General features: G+C 52.1%; 10 protein-coding genes and 3 non-coding genes across 13 annotated transcripts; 4 read left to right on the top strand and 9 right to left on the bottom strand.

Annotated features, from left to right (window-relative positions):
- Positions 1–804: 804 nt before the first annotated feature.
- On the top strand, positions 805–2,487 carry SAICODRAFT_9705 (uncharacterized protein; the record flags this gene model as incomplete). The annotated part of the gene is made up of 1 exon (XM_019172082.1): positions 805–2,487. One exon carries the CDS (start codon positions 805–807, stop codon positions 2,485–2,487), a length of 1,683 nt encoding a protein of 560 aa, XP_019021857.1.
- A 104-nt stretch (positions 2,488–2,591) lies between these two features.
- Positions 2,592–4,143, bottom strand: SAICODRAFT_31769 (PCI-domain-containing protein). The gene is made up of 4 exons (XM_019168006.1): positions 4,119–4,143; positions 3,998–4,067; positions 3,666–3,949; positions 2,592–3,615 (listed from the first exon to the last, which is right to left on the bottom strand). The coding sequence occupies exons 1-4, from the start codon at positions 4,128–4,130 to the stop codon at positions 2,635–2,637; spliced, it is 1,347 nt and encodes a 448-aa protein (XP_019021856.1). The 5' UTR covers positions 4,131–4,143; the 3' UTR covers positions 2,592–2,634.
- A 320-nt stretch (positions 4,144–4,463) lies between these two features.
- Positions 4,464–4,547, top strand: SAICODRAFT_t153. The gene has a single exon. It is a non-coding gene; the product is annotated as a tRNA-Pro (tRNA).
- A 961-nt stretch (positions 4,548–5,508) lies between these two features.
- Positions 5,509–5,592, bottom strand: SAICODRAFT_t152. Its single transcript has one exon. It is a non-coding gene; the product is annotated as a tRNA-Pro (tRNA).
- Positions 5,593–6,187: 595 nt separating this feature from the next.
- Positions 6,188–10,018, bottom strand: SAICODRAFT_67546 (NUC173-domain-containing protein). Its single transcript, XM_019170324.1, has one exon. The coding sequence runs from the start codon at positions 9,984–9,986 to the stop codon at positions 6,285–6,287; it is 3,702 nt and encodes a 1,233-aa protein (XP_019021855.1). The 5' UTR covers positions 9,987–10,018; the 3' UTR covers positions 6,188–6,284.
- Positions 10,019–10,125: 107 nt separating this feature from the next.
- Positions 10,126–10,834, bottom strand: SAICODRAFT_31768 (uncharacterized protein). The gene has a single exon (XM_019168005.1). It carries the CDS (start codon positions 10,738–10,740, stop codon positions 10,309–10,311), a length of 432 nt encoding a protein of 143 aa, XP_019021854.1. The 5' UTR covers positions 10,741–10,834; the 3' UTR covers positions 10,126–10,308.
- Positions 10,835–10,980: 146 nt separating this feature from the next.
- SAICODRAFT_42679 (uncharacterized protein) lies at positions 10,981–11,301 on the bottom strand (the record flags this gene model as incomplete). Its single annotated transcript, XM_019168708.1, has 1 exon — positions 10,981–11,301. A coding segment is annotated over one exon (321 nt), but the record flags the coding sequence as incomplete, so codon positions are not given.
- Positions 11,302–12,337: 1,036 nt separating this feature from the next.
- SAICODRAFT_27392 (t-SNARE) lies at positions 12,338–13,147 on the bottom strand (the record flags this gene model as incomplete). Its single annotated transcript, XM_019167028.1, has 1 exon — positions 12,338–13,147. One exon carries the CDS (start codon positions 13,145–13,147, stop codon positions 12,338–12,340), a length of 810 nt encoding a protein of 269 aa, XP_019021852.1.
- Positions 13,148–13,587: 440 nt separating this feature from the next.
- On the bottom strand, positions 13,588–13,852 carry SAICODRAFT_31766 (uncharacterized protein; the record flags this gene model as incomplete). Its single annotated transcript, XM_019168004.1, has 1 exon — positions 13,588–13,852. One exon carries the CDS (start codon positions 13,847–13,849, stop codon positions 13,679–13,681), a length of 171 nt encoding a protein of 56 aa, XP_019021851.1. The 3' UTR covers positions 13,588–13,678.
- SAICODRAFT_67542 (uncharacterized protein) lies at positions 13,679–15,018 on the bottom strand. The gene is made up of 3 exons (XM_019170323.1): positions 14,381–15,018; positions 14,004–14,327; positions 13,679–13,948 (listed from the first exon to the last, which is right to left on the bottom strand). The coding sequence occupies exons 1-3, from the start codon at positions 14,967–14,969 to the stop codon at positions 13,866–13,868; spliced, it is 996 nt and encodes a 331-aa protein (XP_019021850.1). The 5' UTR covers positions 14,970–15,018; the 3' UTR covers positions 13,679–13,865.
- An 883-nt stretch (positions 15,019–15,901) lies between these two features.
- Positions 15,902–17,935, top strand: SAICODRAFT_38053 (uncharacterized protein; the record flags this gene model as incomplete). Its single annotated transcript, XM_019168584.1, has 1 exon — positions 15,902–17,935. A coding segment is annotated over one exon (2,034 nt), but the record flags the coding sequence as incomplete, so codon positions are not given.
- Positions 17,936–18,364: 429 nt separating this feature from the next.
- SAICODRAFT_36985 (ureidoglycolate hydrolase) lies at positions 18,365–19,042 on the top strand (the record flags this gene model as incomplete). Its single annotated transcript, XM_019168540.1, has 2 exons — positions 18,365–18,862; positions 18,917–19,042. The coding sequence occupies 2 exons, from the start codon at positions 18,365–18,367 to the stop codon at positions 19,040–19,042; spliced, it is 624 nt and encodes a 207-aa protein (XP_019021848.1).
- Positions 19,043–19,127: 85 nt separating this feature from the next.
- Positions 19,128–19,211, bottom strand: SAICODRAFT_t151. Its single transcript has one exon. It is a non-coding gene; the product is annotated as a tRNA-Pro (tRNA).
- Positions 19,212–19,757: the final 546 nt, after the last annotated feature.

The raw sequence follows: 19,757 nt of genomic DNA, 5'->3' as shown, positions 1-19,757 counted from the left end.
CGAACGGAAAGCGAAGATTTATACAGTATCTTTAGATGAAGTATGTCATTCCAGATCGAAAACAACGCATTTATCGGCAGCCCGCCATCTTCCCGGCCGTTGCCATATTTGGACATATCTACGTTACAAGCGCGTCTGTGCCAAAACATGTACGATGTAAACAAACGCAACTCCACACCTTAAATCCAACGTCCAATGAATTCAGTCTCCGAACAAAAGCCGTTGACTGTTGATGATCTTCAGCCAATTTCTCATATTAACGGCATGAAGTCGTTGAAAAAGCGTCGTTCTGCGCCGGTCGTAGACGCCGTTGTCCAACAGGACCGATCAAAGAGGAGAAGAACCGATGAAGGAGACAGCGGAGATGCTAGACCACTGCGCCCAGTGACGAGGTCAGCAAACCACAGGAAAACTCTGGGCGGAGGCGCGAAACGCGTTCTTACTCAGACTGCGCCGAAGATATCAGGGAAGGAAAATGCCTTGCCATCTCGACCGGCGCCTGCCCAGTGCAAGCCCCCAATCGGCCTGCAAAACAAGGTATCCTCTGGGCCGCTCAGCTCAAGTGATTCGAAACCGTTCTTGAAACGTCGACGGTCAGATGAGAAACCAACTACAGCATCGCTACCTGCAAGACTATCAGATCGGCACTTACGGAGCTCAGGGACGACGAGCACGCAAAGTATCACACCGAGAACGATCGCTAAACCACGCTCTGTTCTAGAGAGGTCCAAATCTGTGCTTGAGAAGAGCCGGGGCGCTTCAGCAGAAAAGTACCCGCTTTCGTCTTTCGTTACCAAAAGCGAGATGTACCAGAACCAATCTTGGATGCAGCAACAACAGGACGTCTTCACCTTACTGATCAACGATGTCTTTGCAAGTGCCAAACTCGACGGACAAGTTGTGAAGCTATTGACGAGGAGGGATGTTCAGAATGTGCGCCAGAAGATGTTCCGCCTGTATGAGGACGAATGTCATGCAATCATACAACGTGTCGAAGCAGCATTCAAGTTTAAAAAGCTTCATCTGAAGGGCAGCTTGGATCTTGTGAAAGATATCGGTGCTCAGAAGGCGTTCTTGGAGGCCCTTTTTGCCTTGGAGAGTCAACCTTTGGCTTTGGCGCTTGAGGTCGTGACAGGACGCCAGACGTCGAAGCTCCTGGACTCCAACAGGGTCGAGCTATCAGAGTTCGCAAAGGAGTTCATCATACAGCATAGTGATGCAAGTGGTCCGAAACTATCTGTCTTGGAGGCTGCCAAGTTGTCGGTCGCGAAGGTCATCATGATGATCATTGCATTGGACAAAGCGCACACTGCCGGTATCCTGACCGGACGATTGTTCCACAGAGACGCGTGTGTCAAATCTACAGCCGGAATGTTGGCTAACCTGGCAGATGGGTGTCTGACTGGAGAAGGAGACATGGCGCGGCAGGTGCAGTATATGGGACACCGTGTGACTTACGTGCAGTATCCAGTCGATGAGTTGGATTACAGGATCACGAACCTGGCTGTTGATCTGCGGGACGGCGTACGTCTGACTCGCCTAGTTGAAATCCTGGCGGGGCCTGCCGGGTTGTCAAGTCAACTTCGCTATCCTGTGGTCACTCCTTCCCAGAAATTGCATAACAATATGCTTGCCCTTGGGGCGATGCGAGATGCGGGAGTTGATCTTCGCCTCTCGGGAGGAACTGTGACAGCGCAGAGTCTTGTCGACGGCCATCGTGAGAAGACGCTGGGTTTGCTGTGGAGAATAGTCACCAAGTGGTGCTTACCGTCGTTGGTGAATGAGTCGCTACTGCGTCAAGAGCTCGTGCAGCTTGAGTCGGTGGCTGAACAGGTGGATGATGATGAGGAGGATGACGTTGAGCAGCCGTCGTTTGAGAATTCTACCATCGCCTTGCTCTTCTCTTGGGCCAAGGCCGCCTGTGCAACGAAAGGTTTCCGGATTCAGAACTTCGCTACCTCATTTTCCAAGGCGTCAGGTCAGGCATTTACCATCATCTTGGAACACTACATCGCCGATTTGATCAGAGAAGAAGGCACCGATGACAAGCCCCTTGACTGTGAGGACATGCTTGAAGCTGTGGGTTGCCGAGAGCTTTTCAATAATCTGGGTCTGACTGGTAACGCCCAAGGACGCATAATGGACCAGGATGCTGTCATCGCATGTCTTGCCATATTGCACTCACGTGTGTTTACTCTTCTCAGGAAGGATCATGCAGCGAGAAAGATACAAGGGACGTGGAGGAGGTATTTGGCAAGGAAAGCCGGGGCTGATCCAGACGAAATCGCCAAGTATGTGTTGTTCGTTAAAGAAACGCAGGCAGCAATTCGCATCCAGAGAGCTTTCAGGACGCATTTGGAGACGCGCATTCAAGCATTGCTACTTCATACGATCCAGCTTCAGGCTTTGAGTAGAGGTTTCTTAGTGCGTCGAAAATTCAGACAGGAACTCGAAACGTTGGAACCGGAGGAGAGTTTTTGGTTATGAGATGGTACAGGGCAAGGCACAATGGTTTGCGTCAAGGTGTTTTGCAGGATTCTTTTGGGTATATTCGTAGCAATGTGAATGATAATAATGAAAACGCCTATGAGCCACACACATTATCCCAACGTTTCGAAACTTTCCACCTCACAATCAAAACGCGCCATCGTCCTCAATCATCGGTTCTGGTTCCCCCGAATCAACTTGCTCTTGTTGCGTCTGTATCTGACTTTTGCCTTGCTTGACATCGAGACCAGCCCGGACAAGCTTAACATGCGTAAGCAGGAGTTTTGCTGTAGTCTCGTAATTCGTAGCCATACTCCGAGTCTTCACGAAAAGCTCTGTTCTTTGATTCTTCTGTTTAGCAGCGAGAAGCTTATCCTGTGTATCGAGTCTCCCATCGATAACGCCTTGCTGAATCAGACCGACTAACTCATCCTCCATAGTCTCGACAGACGTTGCGAACACGCTTGCCATCTTCTCCAAGCTGACTTTCTGGAATGGCAGGAAGAACTGGGTCAAAGCTCTCTGCCTGATCGCCTTGTATAACTTTTCGACATGCTCACTGAGATAGATATCAAGCAAGAAGTCATTCTTGTACTTCTCCAAGATATCGAAGCAAGTGCTGTACTTTGACCCGTAAAAAGCTTCCGCAGCAGTGAGGAGATGGGGCGTATACTCCAGGAATGGCTTGAAGCTGGGTGAGTCCAATAATGACGAACGAAGCTGTTGACGGGAAAAAGTCGCTAGTGCGCAAAGAGTCGCATATGTCGCGATATCCTGTGGTGCGATGATATAGTTGTACTGCATACCGAGATAGGGACTAACATTGAGGAACGCCGTGGCTGCGTCCTGATATCTTCCTCCATCCAGACTAACCAGGGCGTTACTGGCTTGCAAAATAGGGCTCACTTCGGCCTTTTCTGGGCTGTCGGCGAGACCCTGTGCTTTGATGACGTACGCCTGAGCATGACTGAAGTTATGAAGTTCGATCGAAACGCGGATGACCTCGAGACACATAGACAGGATATGTGTAGGTGTTGTGCAATAATCTCGGATCCGTGAATATGACTTTAGTGCTGATGATAGATCGCCGATGTTGTAGTAGTGCTTTCCCAGGTCGTCATGACCCATCTGTACGTGAGGTCAGCAAGTCTGCCAATGTAGCAGCAGCTCCCACGCACCCTGATGCTCTCCTTGATGAGATTGTTGCGGTAACTCTTCAGCTCACTTTCCAGCTTCTCCGTTTGCGATCTGGCTTTTCGTGATGTTTGCTCGATCCATTGATCATCGAGTTTGGCTTCGACTGCGTCTGGGGAGATTCGCTGGAGGTGCTCGACGGCGTCGCTATACCGTCTCACATCGAGACTCTTCTCCTTGATGAGAGTGATTGCGGCTTTTAGAGCGTCGACCGCAAGTTCGGGACAACGCTCCGCGATGAAAAGCAGACGGACAATCTGGGTGTTGCCTGCACAACGTCAGCACAATGCGCAACCGCCTCAATCACTCCCCTTACCCGAGTAATTCTGAATCCACGACTCCAAGTCGAATTGAGGTAACTCCTTCACCACAATGGTGCTTCGCTTCTGTAGACCGTATCAGCCCTACCCTTACACGGCTGTCAATAGGCCACGAACCTCATCGATCATTTCGACGTCGTCCATTGCAGCTGTTTCAAGGGACCTCTTCAACGACTTGGTATTCCTGGGACTTTTCATACAAGTCTTGGAACGGGTCACTTGATGGATGGAGGAGTTCGACCCGACGACGTACGCGCATGACGTGGGCATTCAGGCACGTCCAGTCAATCCAGTAAGTCAGCGGTATGGAATGATAGGAATGGCTATTACTAAGTCTTCTGAAGCCCGACAGGCGGCACGGTACTCTTTGCTAGTCTCTGGCTACCACAAAAGCGTGCCCGAAGTCGTGGGTCCCCGTCGCAGCTTGTCAATTATCAGTGTCCAAAACAGAAGACATCAACAGCCGCAATGGTCTAGTGGTATGATTGTCGCTTAGGGTCTCCTACAGCTTGTGACAGGTCCCCGGTTCGAACCCGGGTTGCGGCCCACCCCTTTTTCGCTTCTTGTTACTTCATTCTCTCTATTGACGCCTTCTCTGGTGGTTACTGTCGCCGTGGGGTGAAGCTCTGGCAGTATCACTGCTTTCTCTATTCAGTTGGAATCGTCATCGCCACCCCACTGATAACGGGGTCTGATATGGCTGATTAAGGTTTCGACGACCAGGGTACGAGCAATTGCGTCATTTCCTATCGCAGAATATCCCGCACCGGTATGGAGTCTTCTGACTTGTGCGATAGCCAATCGATCTAAGGGCGACGTCTATAAAGACCGCACTTCCCCACCGCGTTGAGCTACTTACGACAACGTTGACTGGGGCTGCACAGTGTCAACTGAAGTGACTAAACCATGGAGACGAAAGATGGGCAACTAGCATTGACTAGTATTCCCAGGTCCGTCGTCTCAGGCGATTGAAGATGAGTCGCATACGGGGGGCTAAGATCGGTTACACGACTGAGCATATGACTCCTGCGTCAACCGTGGGAAAGTTGCACCAACGACTTTCAGCGGATCGTGATCCATGATCGCCAAGCCAATCTCGAATGTAGAGGGAACATACAAAGTATACAGATAGCGGTCTTCACATTCGAGTTTGGTTTGGCCGCGGAGATCACTACAGCCGGACCACTTCGCTCAGCTATTGCCCGGCGTGTACCAGATATCAGTGATTGAAACTGCATACGACAACGAATCGGAGGGCAGGCGCTTCAACCGGGCAGCCGACGAACGGCAACGGCCTTCTGTGCTAAAAGCAGTGTTCGCTTGGCCATTACACCATGATATGGGGTACGCACGGCAGCGCCAATCGCTCGAGCTACAAAAGAGAACAGTCATGTCTCGACGTAAACGAAGACAACAAGCGAAGGACGCAGCGTCGAAATCCAACAATTGGACAATAAGGTGTATCATGTAGAGAAAATTGCCAGAGGCGCGGCCAAAAGAAAAAGTGGGCCGCAACCCGGGTTCGAACCGGGGACCTGTCACAAGCTGTAGGAGACCCTAAGCGACAATCATACCACTAGACCATTGCGGCTGGATGATGTTTGAGGTTCTGTACAAATAACACAGCAAACACGTCAGTTTGCGTCCGCCATCAAACCTGGCAGCGCTGAGGAGAGACCTCTGATCGGCGTTTCGGGCATCCTGAGCTCCTTCGCCGCACCTCAACGTCCGGATCCGTGCTCACACCGTGGAGTCACGTCGTTTCCGCCGTCCTCACACTTGATATTTTGTCCTCTTTTTGGTCGTGGGAAGCGAAGAATCTCAGACGTGAGAACGGCGGAAGTTTTGCGTAAACGTGGGAACATGGGAAAACCACTTTCAGATCGATCGTTACAACTGAGCAGGCAGTCAGAGAGCATCAGACCTTTTGTGTCTGCATCACGCACCATGCCGACCCTCGCGGGTTTGCAGTCGATGAAGCTTGCGTAAAGTGTTTAGTCCTCAACTCGATCGTCGGGATTGGATAGTTCTGATGATCTTATATCCATCGTCAAAAGACCTTATCCAATAACCCTTAAGCTTATTGGTAATGCATCTCACCTAGCTCTACGTACATGCAGTTTACCGATACGTAAACCACCTTACACAGTCGGAAATCCACTTTGAACCAGTCGTTGGTAAAATTAATCGTATGATTGTTCCTGATGAAATGATATCGCTTCCTTGACTAGGTGATTGTGCAAAATCGCGACACTGACACTACTCGTGCTGTCTCTATGAGATTTAGTTCCTACCACCCCTACCACCTCGGCCACCACGAGAGCCTCCACGGTTGAAAGATCCTCCACGTCCGCCAGAACCTCCTCCACGTCCGCCAGAACCTCCGTGACCCCCACGGCCACCACGGCCACCACGGCCACCACGACCGCCTCCACGTCCACCTCCTTCGCCTCCTCCACGTCCACCCCTTCCTCCGCGAGGTCGTGCGAAGGGACGGTCACCCTTTGCTCGCTTAGCAGGTGCGGCCACCTCATCGACATCGTCCATCTCCACATCATCATCATCATCACGCTCACGCTTGTTGCTGAAGCGAACACGATTCCGCTCACCACGACGTCCACTGACGCTCTCCTTGTTCTTGATAGCCTCGACGTAAGCTGCGACACCGTCCTCGAGGCTGCCGTTTGGCTCGTCGTCGGACTCATCGAACTTGAACTTGCCATCCTCCGTCTTGAAATTGCCCTTGGCCGATGGAGCCTGACCCCTTCTGCCGCGAGGATCGGATGGCTTGGTAGAGGAAATGTGAGATGTGGCAGAGCGGTCAAGAAGGTCAAGCGGCTCATCACCAGTATCCTGAATGAAAGCTTGTTGTCTCTTCTGCTTCTGACCCTTCGCAGGCGCATCCTCCATTTCAACGTCAGAACCATCAGAGCCGTATTCACTCTCACTTCCGTAAACCGCCTCCTCAAATCCAGAAGCGAAGTTAGTAGTCGGCTTGGCCTCACCATCATCAGCCTCGTCAACCTTAACGTTCTTCTTTCTCTTTGCTCTCTCCCTGGTCTTGCGAATATTGGTCATGAGCTTCTTATCAGCCTCCGGCACGTGCTTCTCCACAGTTTCGAACCCGAATCGTCGAATCATACGCTCGATGATGTGACGGACCTTGGCCTTGAAGTGACTCTTGTGCTCTCTAGACCATACCATGAGGTTAGGCAAAAGGGTAGGGAGACGAGCAACCATGACATCCACAGGAAGCGAGATAGTCGCAACCTTGAAGAAACCAATCGCAGACTTGACAATCTCTCTGTTCTTGGATTGAATGAACAAATCCAGAGTGGAAAGAAGGTCGTCCAAGAACTCCGGAGTTAACAACTCATAGTACTCGAACATCAGCCTAGTAAGCGCCGTAACGGAAGCACTGACCATGTTGGGCGTGTTACCAGCCAAACCAGCAGAAACCATAGTGAAGTACTCCTCAATGGTAGCGTTAACGTTCGGTGCATCATCATCGAAATCGACAACCTTGGATTGAACAATCGTTCCTCCCTCCTTCATCTTGTCACCCATCTGAATCAACAAGTCAAAAGCACTACCGCGAGCCTTCTCGTTCTGCTCCTTCGTTCCCATAACGACCTCTGATAAGACCGAAGGAATGAAGTACAGGCTGTCCTTAGGCAAAAGCTCAACCACGTGAACGAAAACAGACAAACGGTCCTTCCTGACAGCAGGTCCAGTCGAGGAGGTAGCGACAAGTCCCTTGATGATATCGTCGATCTTGGAAACCAAGAAAGGCTTCAAGGCCTCAGACTCAGCCATACGGACAAAGACTTTGTATGCCTTCTTCTGGAGCTGAACATCGTCCTCGCGGGCAATCAACGCCGTGAAGATCTGCCAGACAACCTCCTGAGCCTCAGCAGGGACGTATGGAGTCATACCAATAACGAGATCCATCATGGTGTAGGAGGTAGGCGGCAAAGCATTGGGGTCAGAGCTCTTAGGAGGAATGGGCTCGGCGAGCGCGTTCTTCAACAAACCCGCAACGTTGTTGAAGGTTGAAGCAACCTCCTCAGGAGCGGTGATGCTGAGGTAAGACTGAATGCACTGCATAATGTACCCACGGTAATGAGGCTGCGTCTGGCTGAAAACATTGAACAGAACAGCCAAGAATTTAGACGAGTAAGGCTGCAAGAACGCAATATTCTTAACAGCATCCTCCTTCGTCAATGTGTACTTGATCCTCACCTCCTCATCACTCTTCTCAGAATCCCTGAGCGCCTTGTTCTTCTCAACGAGCAACTGCAGCGACTGACAGATAATCGGCCTTAACTCGACCTGCTTATACAGAATATTCGCCATCAACTCCGCAATCTGCTCCGTGAACGCCTCAGTCAAATCCGTAGGCAAAGAACAGTATCCAGGCAACAGCGACCAAATCTGGTCAACCAAGGTCTCGTACAACTTGACCTCAATCGTCTTCTCACCCTCATGCTCCACAACACGCTGGAACAACCTCTCAGACAACGGGATGAACTCCTCAACGAAGTGCGCAAGACGGGTGTTTGTGATACTATCCCTCAACACCGGCAACAACCACGCCCGACCAACAACATTCGGACCAGCATTCTCCAAGTTCAAGGGCAAAACGCGCAGAACGGACTCAGGTCCCATTCCCTTAATCGCGGCACCCAAAACATGGTTGGCCTCCTGCTTGCCCTCAAAGTTATCAGCGGAACGCAAGTCGCCGACAGCCTTGACGATGTCAACGAGGTAGGGATCAGCAGCCCTGCCAAGCTTCTGGAAGAGGTTCTTGAGGATGCCGAAGACCTCGCGCCAGGCGAGACGGTAGCGAATCGTCAAGGCCTCCTGTACGGAAGAAGCGATGTCTGTCAATAATCTGGTGTCGACAGTGGAAAGATCGTCCGGGAAGACGTTGAGGACGATAGTCGACAAGCACTCTGCCGCGGAAGATCTGATGGTGGTAGCGTCGGATGTCAAGTAAGGCAAGATAGCCCTGAACAAGGTGGGAACCCTGCTAAATGCCGCAACCTCATCCACAGCCGCGTAACTCGTGTATCCCTGCGCCGTAACCGCCAACCAACTCGGCAAAAGCGTAGAATCCTTATCCGATGGTCTCAACTCGTACACAGAATCCAAAGTCCTCTGCAACTTATCCGCTTTGAACTCCTCTCCCAACTTCTCAAACACGACCTTGAACACCTCGAATCCAGCCATCGTCAGATAACCATCACCAGTCTCCGAAACCCTCAACAAGACCTCGCAGAGCGGCTCGACTTCCTTCGCTGGCCAGCCAGAGCCGATGGAAGCGATTGCCTTGACGAGCTGAAGGGCGTGGATGATCTTGGCGTTGTCAAAGTTCTTCTTCTTGACGGATGTCAACTCCCTAACCACACGCAACGCATTCTCAGCGCACATATGAGAAGCGGGGTGATCGAGTGAAGGGTTCGGCGGCGGCTCGCTCAAAACCTTATTCACGGCATCCACAGCCCTCTTCCGCACCTTCGGTCTCGGATCAAGCGTCAACGTCAAAATGGCCAACAACGCCTTCCTGGACCCAGACGCAGGCTGAGCCCACGCCGCCGAATCCTGCGCAATCAACAAAGCCTCAAAACACCCAATCGTAGACCGAATGAGCGGCGCATCGGCCTCACTACCAACACTCCCCAACGCAGGCGCCAATAACCCAAGAATCTGATCAAACTTGCTCCTCAAGATTCCGTGCGGCGTGGATGGCGTAACAGCATCCAACAAATATAACGTACTACCCGCCAACTCTTTGTTGCCAATTGACTGATCCAACAACGTCAATAACGCGCCGAAATAGGCCGTAGGCGTGAACTCATTGATACCCTGCGCACGGAGGGTGTCTTCTACCGCGCCGAGGACGACTGCCAGCTGCTTTTGATTGGCGAGCTTTGAGGTTGCCTGGAGTCTGATCCGACCCAGTTTCTCGTCGAGGGTCGCCATAGTCGAAAGTTCTCTGGGGGATCTTTAAAGATCTCAGGCTTTTTGCGGTACATGCGGTTGGCTGCGGACTTCGTAGACTTTTTTGATAATGCGTGGCACGGGTGGCTAGACACGCAGCGGGTGCAGCGAGGGTGGGAACTTCCACGGAGACGAAATCGATATCTCAAAAATCCTATACTGTCCCCTTCGCGAGCTAATGGTATTCCACAAAATGTAAAGGGTACAGTACTCCAAAACCCGCTTTCCCAAGAAAATCCGTGTATGTCATACCCCATCATCCATCTTCTTCCTCAGCCAAAGAACGTCTTGCAAGCTCGCTCGCTCAATGTCCAGCCCCCGGATCCCGATTCAAAATGGTACTCCTCAAACTCATCCTCTTATCACGACTCGCAAGCCCAAACCCCGGCAGAGGCTCGCTCGCACTCCGCTCATCCCTCCCCTCGCCCCCATCTGGACCACTCCCGTATCCATCAGCCTCGTTATGGTCTCCACCATATCCAGAACGGAGGGACCAAACGCTCGGGGCTGGGGAGGGTGAACCGCGATCGTGGTTGCGGCGGGGTGGGGTTGCAGATGAGATGGCGATAGAGGGGGGTGGCATGCCATTCGTATCATTCGAGCGCTCACTGTTGTACCCGTCGTACGAACTCGATAGTGGGATAGCACGCGAACCCGTCGGTGATACATCAGGGCTCTGCGTACCCTGCTGCTGCTGCTGCTGCATCCCAGGTCCGAAACGGGAGGTTGATCGCATTGGCGGTGTGCTGGTAAACACCGAGCTACTTACCGAATTCGTCGAGATGCTGCTCGCGGAGCGTTTATGCACGCCACCTCCCGCTCTCCTCCCCAAATAATCCTCATCCTTCCTCGTCCCGGCCCCAGCCCTAGCCCCAGGCCCACTCGAACTCTCCCGCGCCGTGGCCGCAGTCGTCGCCGCTTCTTTGGCATGCCTCTCCCGTTCACTCCTCAACGGCGCATGCCCCGGCCCAATCCCCCTCTCCCTCCTCAACTTCCTCTGCATCGTCGTATTCCAATGATTCTTGACCGCATTATCACTCCTCCCCGGCAACCTCTTCGCCATCTCCGCCCACTTCGGTCCCCAAGCCTCAAACATCTCTCGAATCTTATCTTCCTCTTCTCGTGTAAATGGTGCTTTCGTGAGGGAGGGATTGATGTGGTTGTGGTAGCGTTCGCGGCATTGTTTGCCTGTGCGGGTTTGCATGCGTTGGGCGATTGTGACCCATTTTTCTGTTCCGAGTTCGGAGACGAGATGGAGGAGTTTTGCGTCTTCTGCAGGAGACCAAGGTCCTTTCATCGTGGCTCGGTTTTGGAGGTGTCGAATTCGGGCTGCGCAGGCGGCGGGGGTACGTGAGCCGTCTGAGAATGCGGAAGCTGCGATACGGGAGAAAGAGCGGCCGAAGTGTTGCGAATACGCATCTTGCAGACGTAAATCTTCGTCTTTTGTCCAGTCTACGTGAGCGTACATTGGGCCTCCTTGATCGCTGTTACTCTGCTGCTGATGTTGGGGTTGAGGCCAGGATTGGGGTCCCATGTTACTTGGCCCCATGCTTGGACCCATAGATCCACCATGCATCGGGATCGGAGATGGTACTGGTGGGGGTTGTTGTTGTTGCTGATAGTGCGGGACTGGTGGTGGTGCTCGCTGCATATACACCGCTTGCGGCGGCGGCGGTGCCATCTGCTGTGGTGGTGGTGGATGCTGCTGCTGGTAATATCCCTGGCTATGACTATGGCTATGTCCATGGTGTGGTGGATGCCCGTACTGCTGCTGCTGTTGTTGCTGCTGTTGTTGCTGCTGTTGTTGTTGCTGCTGATGGTATTGCGGATGTGGTTGGCCATAATGTGACTGCTGCTGGTACTGCGGCTGCGGAATATGGGATGGTGGTGGAGCAGCATACATCGGGTGTGAATGCTGCTGTTGTTGCTGCTCGTACTGCTGGTGGTATGGATCAGAGTAAGCGCCGTTGTTGTACGGATTGTGGTAGTTGTTTTGTGTCATCGTTGCCATGTCCTCTCCGCTCTTGACCGGGGATGTATGCGTCGTCGTTGACTGTGAGTGTGCTGGAAGAAGAAGCCAGCGTGCCCGATTCCCGGTGACGGCGTCTCTTTTTCAGCAGGCCACTAACCCGGCGCCGAATGAAACACGTTGGCTCAGTGCAGGTACACCAGTCTAGCCCCGACTGTCAGACAAACTTTAAGGACGACACGTGGCCTGCAGAGACAAACGCGGACTCCCTCGATCGATCGATCGCCTCGTACTCTATAGGCAGAAGCGAGTGAGTAGGGTTCGTTGAGCGTAGTTAAAGAAGAAATAATCCTAGCAAATCCACTCACGACAACACAGCCAGCAGTACCACAGTCAAGATAACAACGAAAATAACCATCAAAAAACACCCCCTCCTTCGCGCGCCCCTCTGATACCTCTCCGCCTCCACCAACTCCCTACTCGCCCCCCGCGTGCTCACAACAACATTCTGCACATTACTCTCAATGTTATCCAACAAATCACCCTGCTCCGTCACGATCGTTCCCAAATCGCGGAAGATCTCGTTGAGCTCCGTTATGCCTTCTTCGATTTGCGCTATCTCGCCTTCCCTAGCCGCAATGAGGCTCTCATTAAATGCGACTTCGGCTTCGTTCGCCAACACAGGTGCTTGTTCTTGTGTTTGGACGAGTTGTTGGCCCGCGGCGTGCTGGGCGAGTTCGTCATCGGTGTAGGGTGTGAAATCGGAAACCATGGTGGGTGGTTTGACATGTGGTAAGATATTCTCGCGTTCCCGTTGTGCCGCCAACCGTTGCGTAGCCTGTACATGTCCCAAAACCGCTTGTGCCTCCCTCGCTAACTTCTGTGCCGTGAACCGCTCTTGCTCGCCCACTCCTTCTTCGAACCCTCTCAATTCTTTGACCCCCTCTCCGAGCCCCCGGCATTCTTCACGCATTCCATCGAGGAGTTTGCGTAGCCGCTCACGGAGAGCGGGTGAGTCTTTGGGTGTTCCGAGGGATGTGAGGAGGCGGGTTGTTGTCGCAATGTTTGAGTTTATGCGGAAGATTGAGGAAGACAGACTTTGGACTAGGGTTTGGAACGGAGACGCGGCTCCTGCTTTTGTAGCTGGTAGGCGGTTAAAGTCTGCGAAGGACATTGTAGGTGAATGCTGCGAGATCGATGGAGTGGGAAGGTTCTTGGTGGAGGGTGCTCACAAGTGCGGTTGGTGGTGAGCTGTGGCGGGCGCGTTCTCGGGACGCTCGGCGGTGCTAACGGTACCGGTACTCGGCAGATTCGGGATTTGTAACTCCCCCCTTCACGTAAGCTGCTACAACATACCCGGGGATATATTACCTCGACGTCTACGTCTTGCTGTTGCTACATGTAAAATGTTAGCCCTTCCTTCGTGGGTATTCAAGCATGGTGGCGAAGATTAAACTGCGAAAATCCGCTTTACTTTACTCAGCGTTCGGTCAAGGACCAAGGGTGCCGGACAATTGTTTGATATTGTCACCAAAGATCACATAACACGAGGTGAATCTGGAGCATGGTGTGCAAACGTGCTGAAAACAGCACTTCTCATATGTTGCAACTGCTGTTTGAACGATTCAACATCCTCGTTGCAACATGTAGAATGTGGTGTTTCATCATGCATATGTTTGGACATATTGCTTGATTTTCACCTTGACTATGTAACATTCCGTGACAATGTTGTTCCGTTGTTTTGCACGTTTTGCACGCTTCGGCCAACGTTGAGTGATGTGAGCGGGTTTTCGCGTGAGTAGTGGTTTTCCTGATCACTATCGTACACCTTTCCGTATCGATACCCGAAAGTAAAAAAGCTTGACCGATCAATCATCTTCATATCCCCTCCCTTACTCATCCTTTGGCAAGATATCAGGCAAAGGTCCAACAGGCGTAATAGCCTTCGGGTTGATTTGCGAATGAGACTTCGTATCTGTAGGTTTCTCGTCAGTCAAGTAATCCCACATTAGATCTCACAAACCACGTACAATGCTTCTTGATATGCTCAAAATCCGTCGTCTCCCCAAACGCCGGCAAATCCCAATACAAATGCCTCATCCACGTATGCAACCTCTCGTACTTCGGATCCCTAATCTGGTTGATATTGCACTTGAAGTGCTGAACATAGACGGGGTCGAACCGGACGATGGTTGGGTAAAGGCGGATGTCGGCTTCGGTGAGCTTGTCGCCGAGGAGGTAGGGGCCGGAGGAGGAGGCGAGCATGGATTCGATGCGGTCGAGGGAGGAGAAGAGGGGGTAGACAGCGGCTTCGTAAGCTTCTTGAGTTGTTGCGAAGCCGGATTTGTAGACGCCTGGGCAATGTGAGTTAGTGTTCTTGTAAGGAGGAGAGGCAGGGATGGATTACCGTTGTTGACGGTGTCATAGATCCATTCGTTGACTTCGTCGATTTTGGAGGCGAGGTCGTCGGGGTAGTATGTCACGCCCTTGTATTTCTCGTCAATGATATCGTCGAAGGCGGTGTAGAACATGCGGATGATCTCAGAAGATTCGTTATTGACGACCGTACGCTGCTTTTTATCCCAGAGGACGGGGACGGTCCAGCGCGCGGAGTAGTCGGGGTCAGCGATGTGGTACAAGTCCTTCATGAACTTTGCGTCCTCGTTCGGATCGTTAGTCGCGCCAGGACAGCCTTCCGGAGCGAACTTCCAGCCGTCTTTGAGCATTTCCCAGTGGACGACAGAAACGGGGATGATATTCTGCAAGCCTTTCAAGTGACGGACGATCAAGGTTCTGTGGGCCCAAGGACAGGCGAGGGAGACATAAAGGTGGTAACGATCCTTCTCAACGGGGAATTGGGGGCTCTTGCCGACGAACTCACGGAAGGAGGAGACTTGACGCTTGAACGAACCGTCCTTGCCGGCCCAGCCGGTGATGTCGCGGTCATTCTTCGCGCCGTTCGCGGGGCCGCCGGGTGCGTTGGGAGCTTTGTCCATGGCGTATGATCTGATCTGGTATGTGAAGAGAGGTTTAGAGATGTGAGAGACGAGGGGCCTTTGTGCAAGAAGGATTGAGCGTGCGAGTTGGATGGAGCGGAGCTTCATTGACCGGGCTCCGGTTTTGTGTGGAGTTGAGCCGCGTTATATATATTGCAGCGGCTTATACGAGCATGACATCAGCTTACGGGTGCTGACAGCGGCTCACAGATCCTGCCATGACGAACATCGGACAGGGTTCAATTGAAAGACTTGGAGAAAACGTCCGAGCTTCCCAATTGACAAACAGGTTTACCGGGACGTTGCGGACGTTGGCCCGAGCATGCCCGCGGCTGCAGTTGATAGGCCTAGGTAAACCTAAAGTTCAGCCTCGAAATTGCGAAGAGTAATATCAGCTGCCCACCATCTTGAATCCTTTGGCCTTCATATACTCCTCAACCTCCACCCTCGTAGAACTTCACTGAACCTCCCAGATTGGAAGCAACTGCCTGTTTTGGTGCCCCATCAAGGTGTACGCACTTATCATCCCTGCATACTACGCATACACATATTGGCGCTATAAGGGTATCATAACAACCCCGATTCAATCCAACGGCGGGACGACCTGCACTCCTACTTTTCATACTGCCCGTTCGACAGGAAACGGCCTCGATCTGTGAGACATTCCAACTCCATTTTTGCGTCTCCCTCGTGCGATAGCATACAGCCTTCGTTCGGTTAAGCTTTCCGCCTAGCAAACACAACACTTGTACCCCACCGCAGTTCAAAGCTGCAAAAAGCGCAAAGTTGCTCAACGTGAGCACTTGACGACAGATCCTTACGCGCTCCGCCCGCATTCGTCGTTTGTGTGAGAGACTGACGTTTGCGATTTGGCGGACGCCCTTCTTTTAGCTTGAGCTTGAGCTTGGCAGTTGTGAGCGTTGATGGGAGATATGGCATCGATTGACGGCGACCAGTATCTTCGGTCATTGGCATCGTATATTAGATCGAATGAACGTCGATTAGCGGCTGCGTTACAATCGAAACGGAATGGGACGTCGACATCTTCTACGGACGCAGCGGCATCTGCCTTATCTGCACTTTACTCATGGACTACGGCTGGAGCATCGGCACCTTCGCCCATGCGACCGGTGACATTGAGTCTATCACCGCATCACCTTTTCTACCTCCTCACCCGCTTCGAAGAACTCGGCATCTCAGTCGGCCCTATGAACGTACGCCTGGAAACCCTACACAACGAAGCATCTCACCCCAACTACGTCTCCTTCCTGAATGCACATCATCAATCACGACGAAAAGACTTGACCAGCGACTCGGCAAGTATGCGAAGTGTCAGCAGCATCCGAAGCGTGATGTCGGGTATGTCATCATTATGGTCAATGGTCGCTGGTTCAGGACAACCGAGTGAGGAAAGGGCTGAGAGGATTCGAAGGGCGTTGGAGGCGGATATCAAGTATATATACAGTTGTTTCACAAAGTTACCGGCATTACGACTTTCGCCCGATAGAGGATCGAAACTGATAGAGGGATATGAGGAGTTTCCGTTCGATACTGCGGTGCCATTGTTGGCGTTCAAGAACGTGTCGTCGCTTGAGGTTGTGGATCTAGACGTCCGACAATTCTACGGCTGGGATCAGATTTCGGAGCGTGTTCGGTCCCTCGTGGTCAAACGCGGCGGCATCGAAGATGCGTCAGAATTGATCGTGGATATCGTGTTGGACGATATGGACAAACGAAGACATCGATCCGCGAAACACTCTCCGACGGGAACGGATTACGGATCAAACCCACCTAGCCCAAACTTAGCTAACGCGAGTTTTGGCAGTTTCGGGGCTGTACCGCAGAGTCCTAGACCTGGGAGTGGAGCACAGAACAACTCGGGCCCGAGGTCGGCTAGTCCACGAAGACCGGCGAGTGCGAGGGATAGAGAAGGGTCGTGGCGGTTACGATCACCTAGATTGGCACGGTCCGATACGAATTCGTCAACTGCTTCGTCGGTGTCTGCGTCTAGTTCGAGTACGGTGCAACCGTCGGGTGCACATTCGCCCGGTCAGCTCCCGGCTTCGAAGTGGAGATTTTTGAGACATCTCTCGTTGGCGGATAATGCGCTGCATACCGTCTCGCAGGCTAGTGTCGTCCCGTTGGCGGGTACGCTCGTAAGTATGGATTTGTCGAGTAACCTGTTCTTGACCATCCCTCAAGCTTTGTCGAATTTGACTGCGCTGAAGAGTTTGAATTTGGCGAATAATATGATTGAGTCGTTACATTCGCTTACGCATTCGCCGTTGGCTGCTGTTGCGGTTCTTAGTCTACGGGCGAATAGGTTGAGATCGCTGGCGGGGATTGAACGGTTACCGACGCTTGAGAGGTTGGATTTGAGGGATAACAAGTTGACGGATCCGACGGAGTTGGCGAGGTTGACGTCATTGCCTAACCTAAGGGAAGTGTATGTCGCGGATAACCCATTCTGCAAAACGCATGCGAGTACGTACCGCATTACCATCTTCAACCTGTTCCGCTCCACCCCGGGATATGAGGATGATATCGTAATGGATGGACAAGCACCTGGGTTGGTTGAGCGAAGAGCGTTGGTCGATAGGGTTAACGACGTACTGGTTCCTGCTGCTGCGATCCCGGAGTTTGAGGAGGTTGGAACGCTGGAGAGTAGTGGGCTTTCACGGGTGGATAGTCCTGCGTCGGCGATGGGCCCGCCGGAGGTTAAGTCTCGAAAGAAGAAGGTTGGGAGACGGCGGATTGTGGAGTTGAGTGCACAAGATGCTGCCGCACAGGCTAATGCCACTGCTGCTGGCAGCGGTGGTGTTACGAGTGATGACGCGTCTAGTGTGCAGACTGATGCTGCGATCTTGGGAACGAGTCCAGGCGATAAAGGGGAGGAGTATCGAAAGAAGATCGAGGCTTTGAGGAATGAGGTTGGGAGTGGGTGGTTGAGGGTACTTGAGGAGCAGGAGTGGAAGGATGAGCAGAAGAGGAGGGGAGAGGGGGCAGCGAAGAGTGTTAGTGCGCCGCCGGTTTCGAGGGCATGAAAATGAACTGTATTTTGGACCGTGGTTATGTTTTTTGAGTGTCATATTGTGGGATTGTTTTTGTTATCTTGGGTTTGTTTGGCGTTGCGGTTGCTTTATACTTTTGATGTTTGGGTTTTCGTTGTTGAAGTACGTTCGTTTGCCTCGATCGTAGTGGTATTTCTAATGGCATGAGCAGCTCTTCTTGACCTTCTCTCGTTCAAGATCATGTCATCGTGTGCATTTTCTTTGTGGTTGCGTCGGCTACTTGCAATTGTGGATTAAGCTTATCCCTCTGTGTACTGCTAGCGGCAATACGTACTGTACGCCGGTCAACAACCAAAACACCGCCTGGACAGAGAGACCTTCGACATGGTTGTCATCTCGTCCATTGCTTCGCCTGATCCGAACCAGATCACTACAGCTCAACCAATCACCAGACACGCCTGGACACGATACGGAGGACTCATCGCACACCCCACCGAAGCGTCCATAGGAACCTTGAAACAAACTAAGGCAAACGCCGGTACAGCAACAAAAACCTCGCAAGTCGCACCATTCATCTCACACTATGACAATGCTCCCAGCGGCACTGCAGCCACCGCAAATGTTAACATCTTTCGCTGTCAAGCACAAGGCACAACTCATGATCAATTACGCGTAAACGTGCTCGAGCGACATCCGTATACTACCCAAAGCTTTATCCCAATGGGGCGGAACAGGGATGAGGTTGGATATGTGGTTGTGGTAGCGGATGATAAGGATGGTGTGCCGGACTTGAGTACGGTGAGGGCGTTTGGGTGTACGGGAAAGGAGGGGGTAACGTATGGTGTGGGGCAGTGGCATGCACCGATGATTGTTCTTAAAGAGGTGAGTAGGACGCCGAATATCCATAAGGGGATAGTCAGCTAACTGAGGTTTTAGACGACGGATTTCGTGGTGTATGTGCACGAAAACGGCGTCCCACGAGAGGACTGCGAGGAGGTTAAGATTGTGGGCGGATTGCTCGTAAAGGTAGCGACAGATGCAACTTTGGCAGCGATGATTTGAACCCAATACGAAAGAAGTCCAGCCATCACTTCGGTATAGGGCACATGACGGGTGGATGAGTGTAGAGGCAGCAAAAGAAAAAGTGGGCCGCAACCCGGGTTCGAACCGGGGACCTGTCACAAGCTGTAGGAAACCCTAAGCGACAATCATACCACTAGACCATTGCGGCTGTTGATATTTCAAAAATTTCCAACAATAATTAGTACACATTCAATGAGCACGAAGAACATGATCGGCTTCAGGTAGGCAGTAATGGGACCACAAGGAATCAAATGGCTCACTGAGCGTCTCAGCTGGAGAGGAGGCCAAGACATGTAAGTAACTGCACTATCAACATGGGCTTGCCCAATATTGTCAAGTGTTCTGGACGTCACTTGTAATGTTTCTGCGGACATTCCTGGCATGGTCTTTTCCACTACAGATGGAGCCGGTGAGGACTTGTGATTCGGCACAGGTAGCTCCAGAGCTTTGGCGTGCTTGCGCCTTCCTTCATGCCTCGAGAGGACCGTGGGAACATTTCTGCTGATTCCGAATACAAGCTCAGAGCCTTCACGGGCTGAGGCATGCCTGTATTGTCCGCAGATCTGCCACAACTCGGCAGCGGTAATGCCCCGTCCTGAAAGTTCGCATCTTCATTACAAGGGTGATTCTACGCGCGCCTGTAATGAAGATGCGCAGTGACATCGTCCGCATGCGCAGCTGGACATCTCCAACC

This window comes from Saitoella complicata, assembly GCF_001661265.1.
Source record: "Saitoella complicata NRRL Y-17804 unplaced genomic scaffold SAICOscaffold_24, whole genome shotgun sequence".
Taxonomy (NCBI): Eukaryota; Fungi; Ascomycota; class Saitoellomycetes; order Saitoellales; family Saitoellaceae; genus Saitoella; species Saitoella complicata.
Note: the sequence above shows the minus strand (reverse complement) of the source record. Positions and strands in the feature narration are given on the sequence as shown.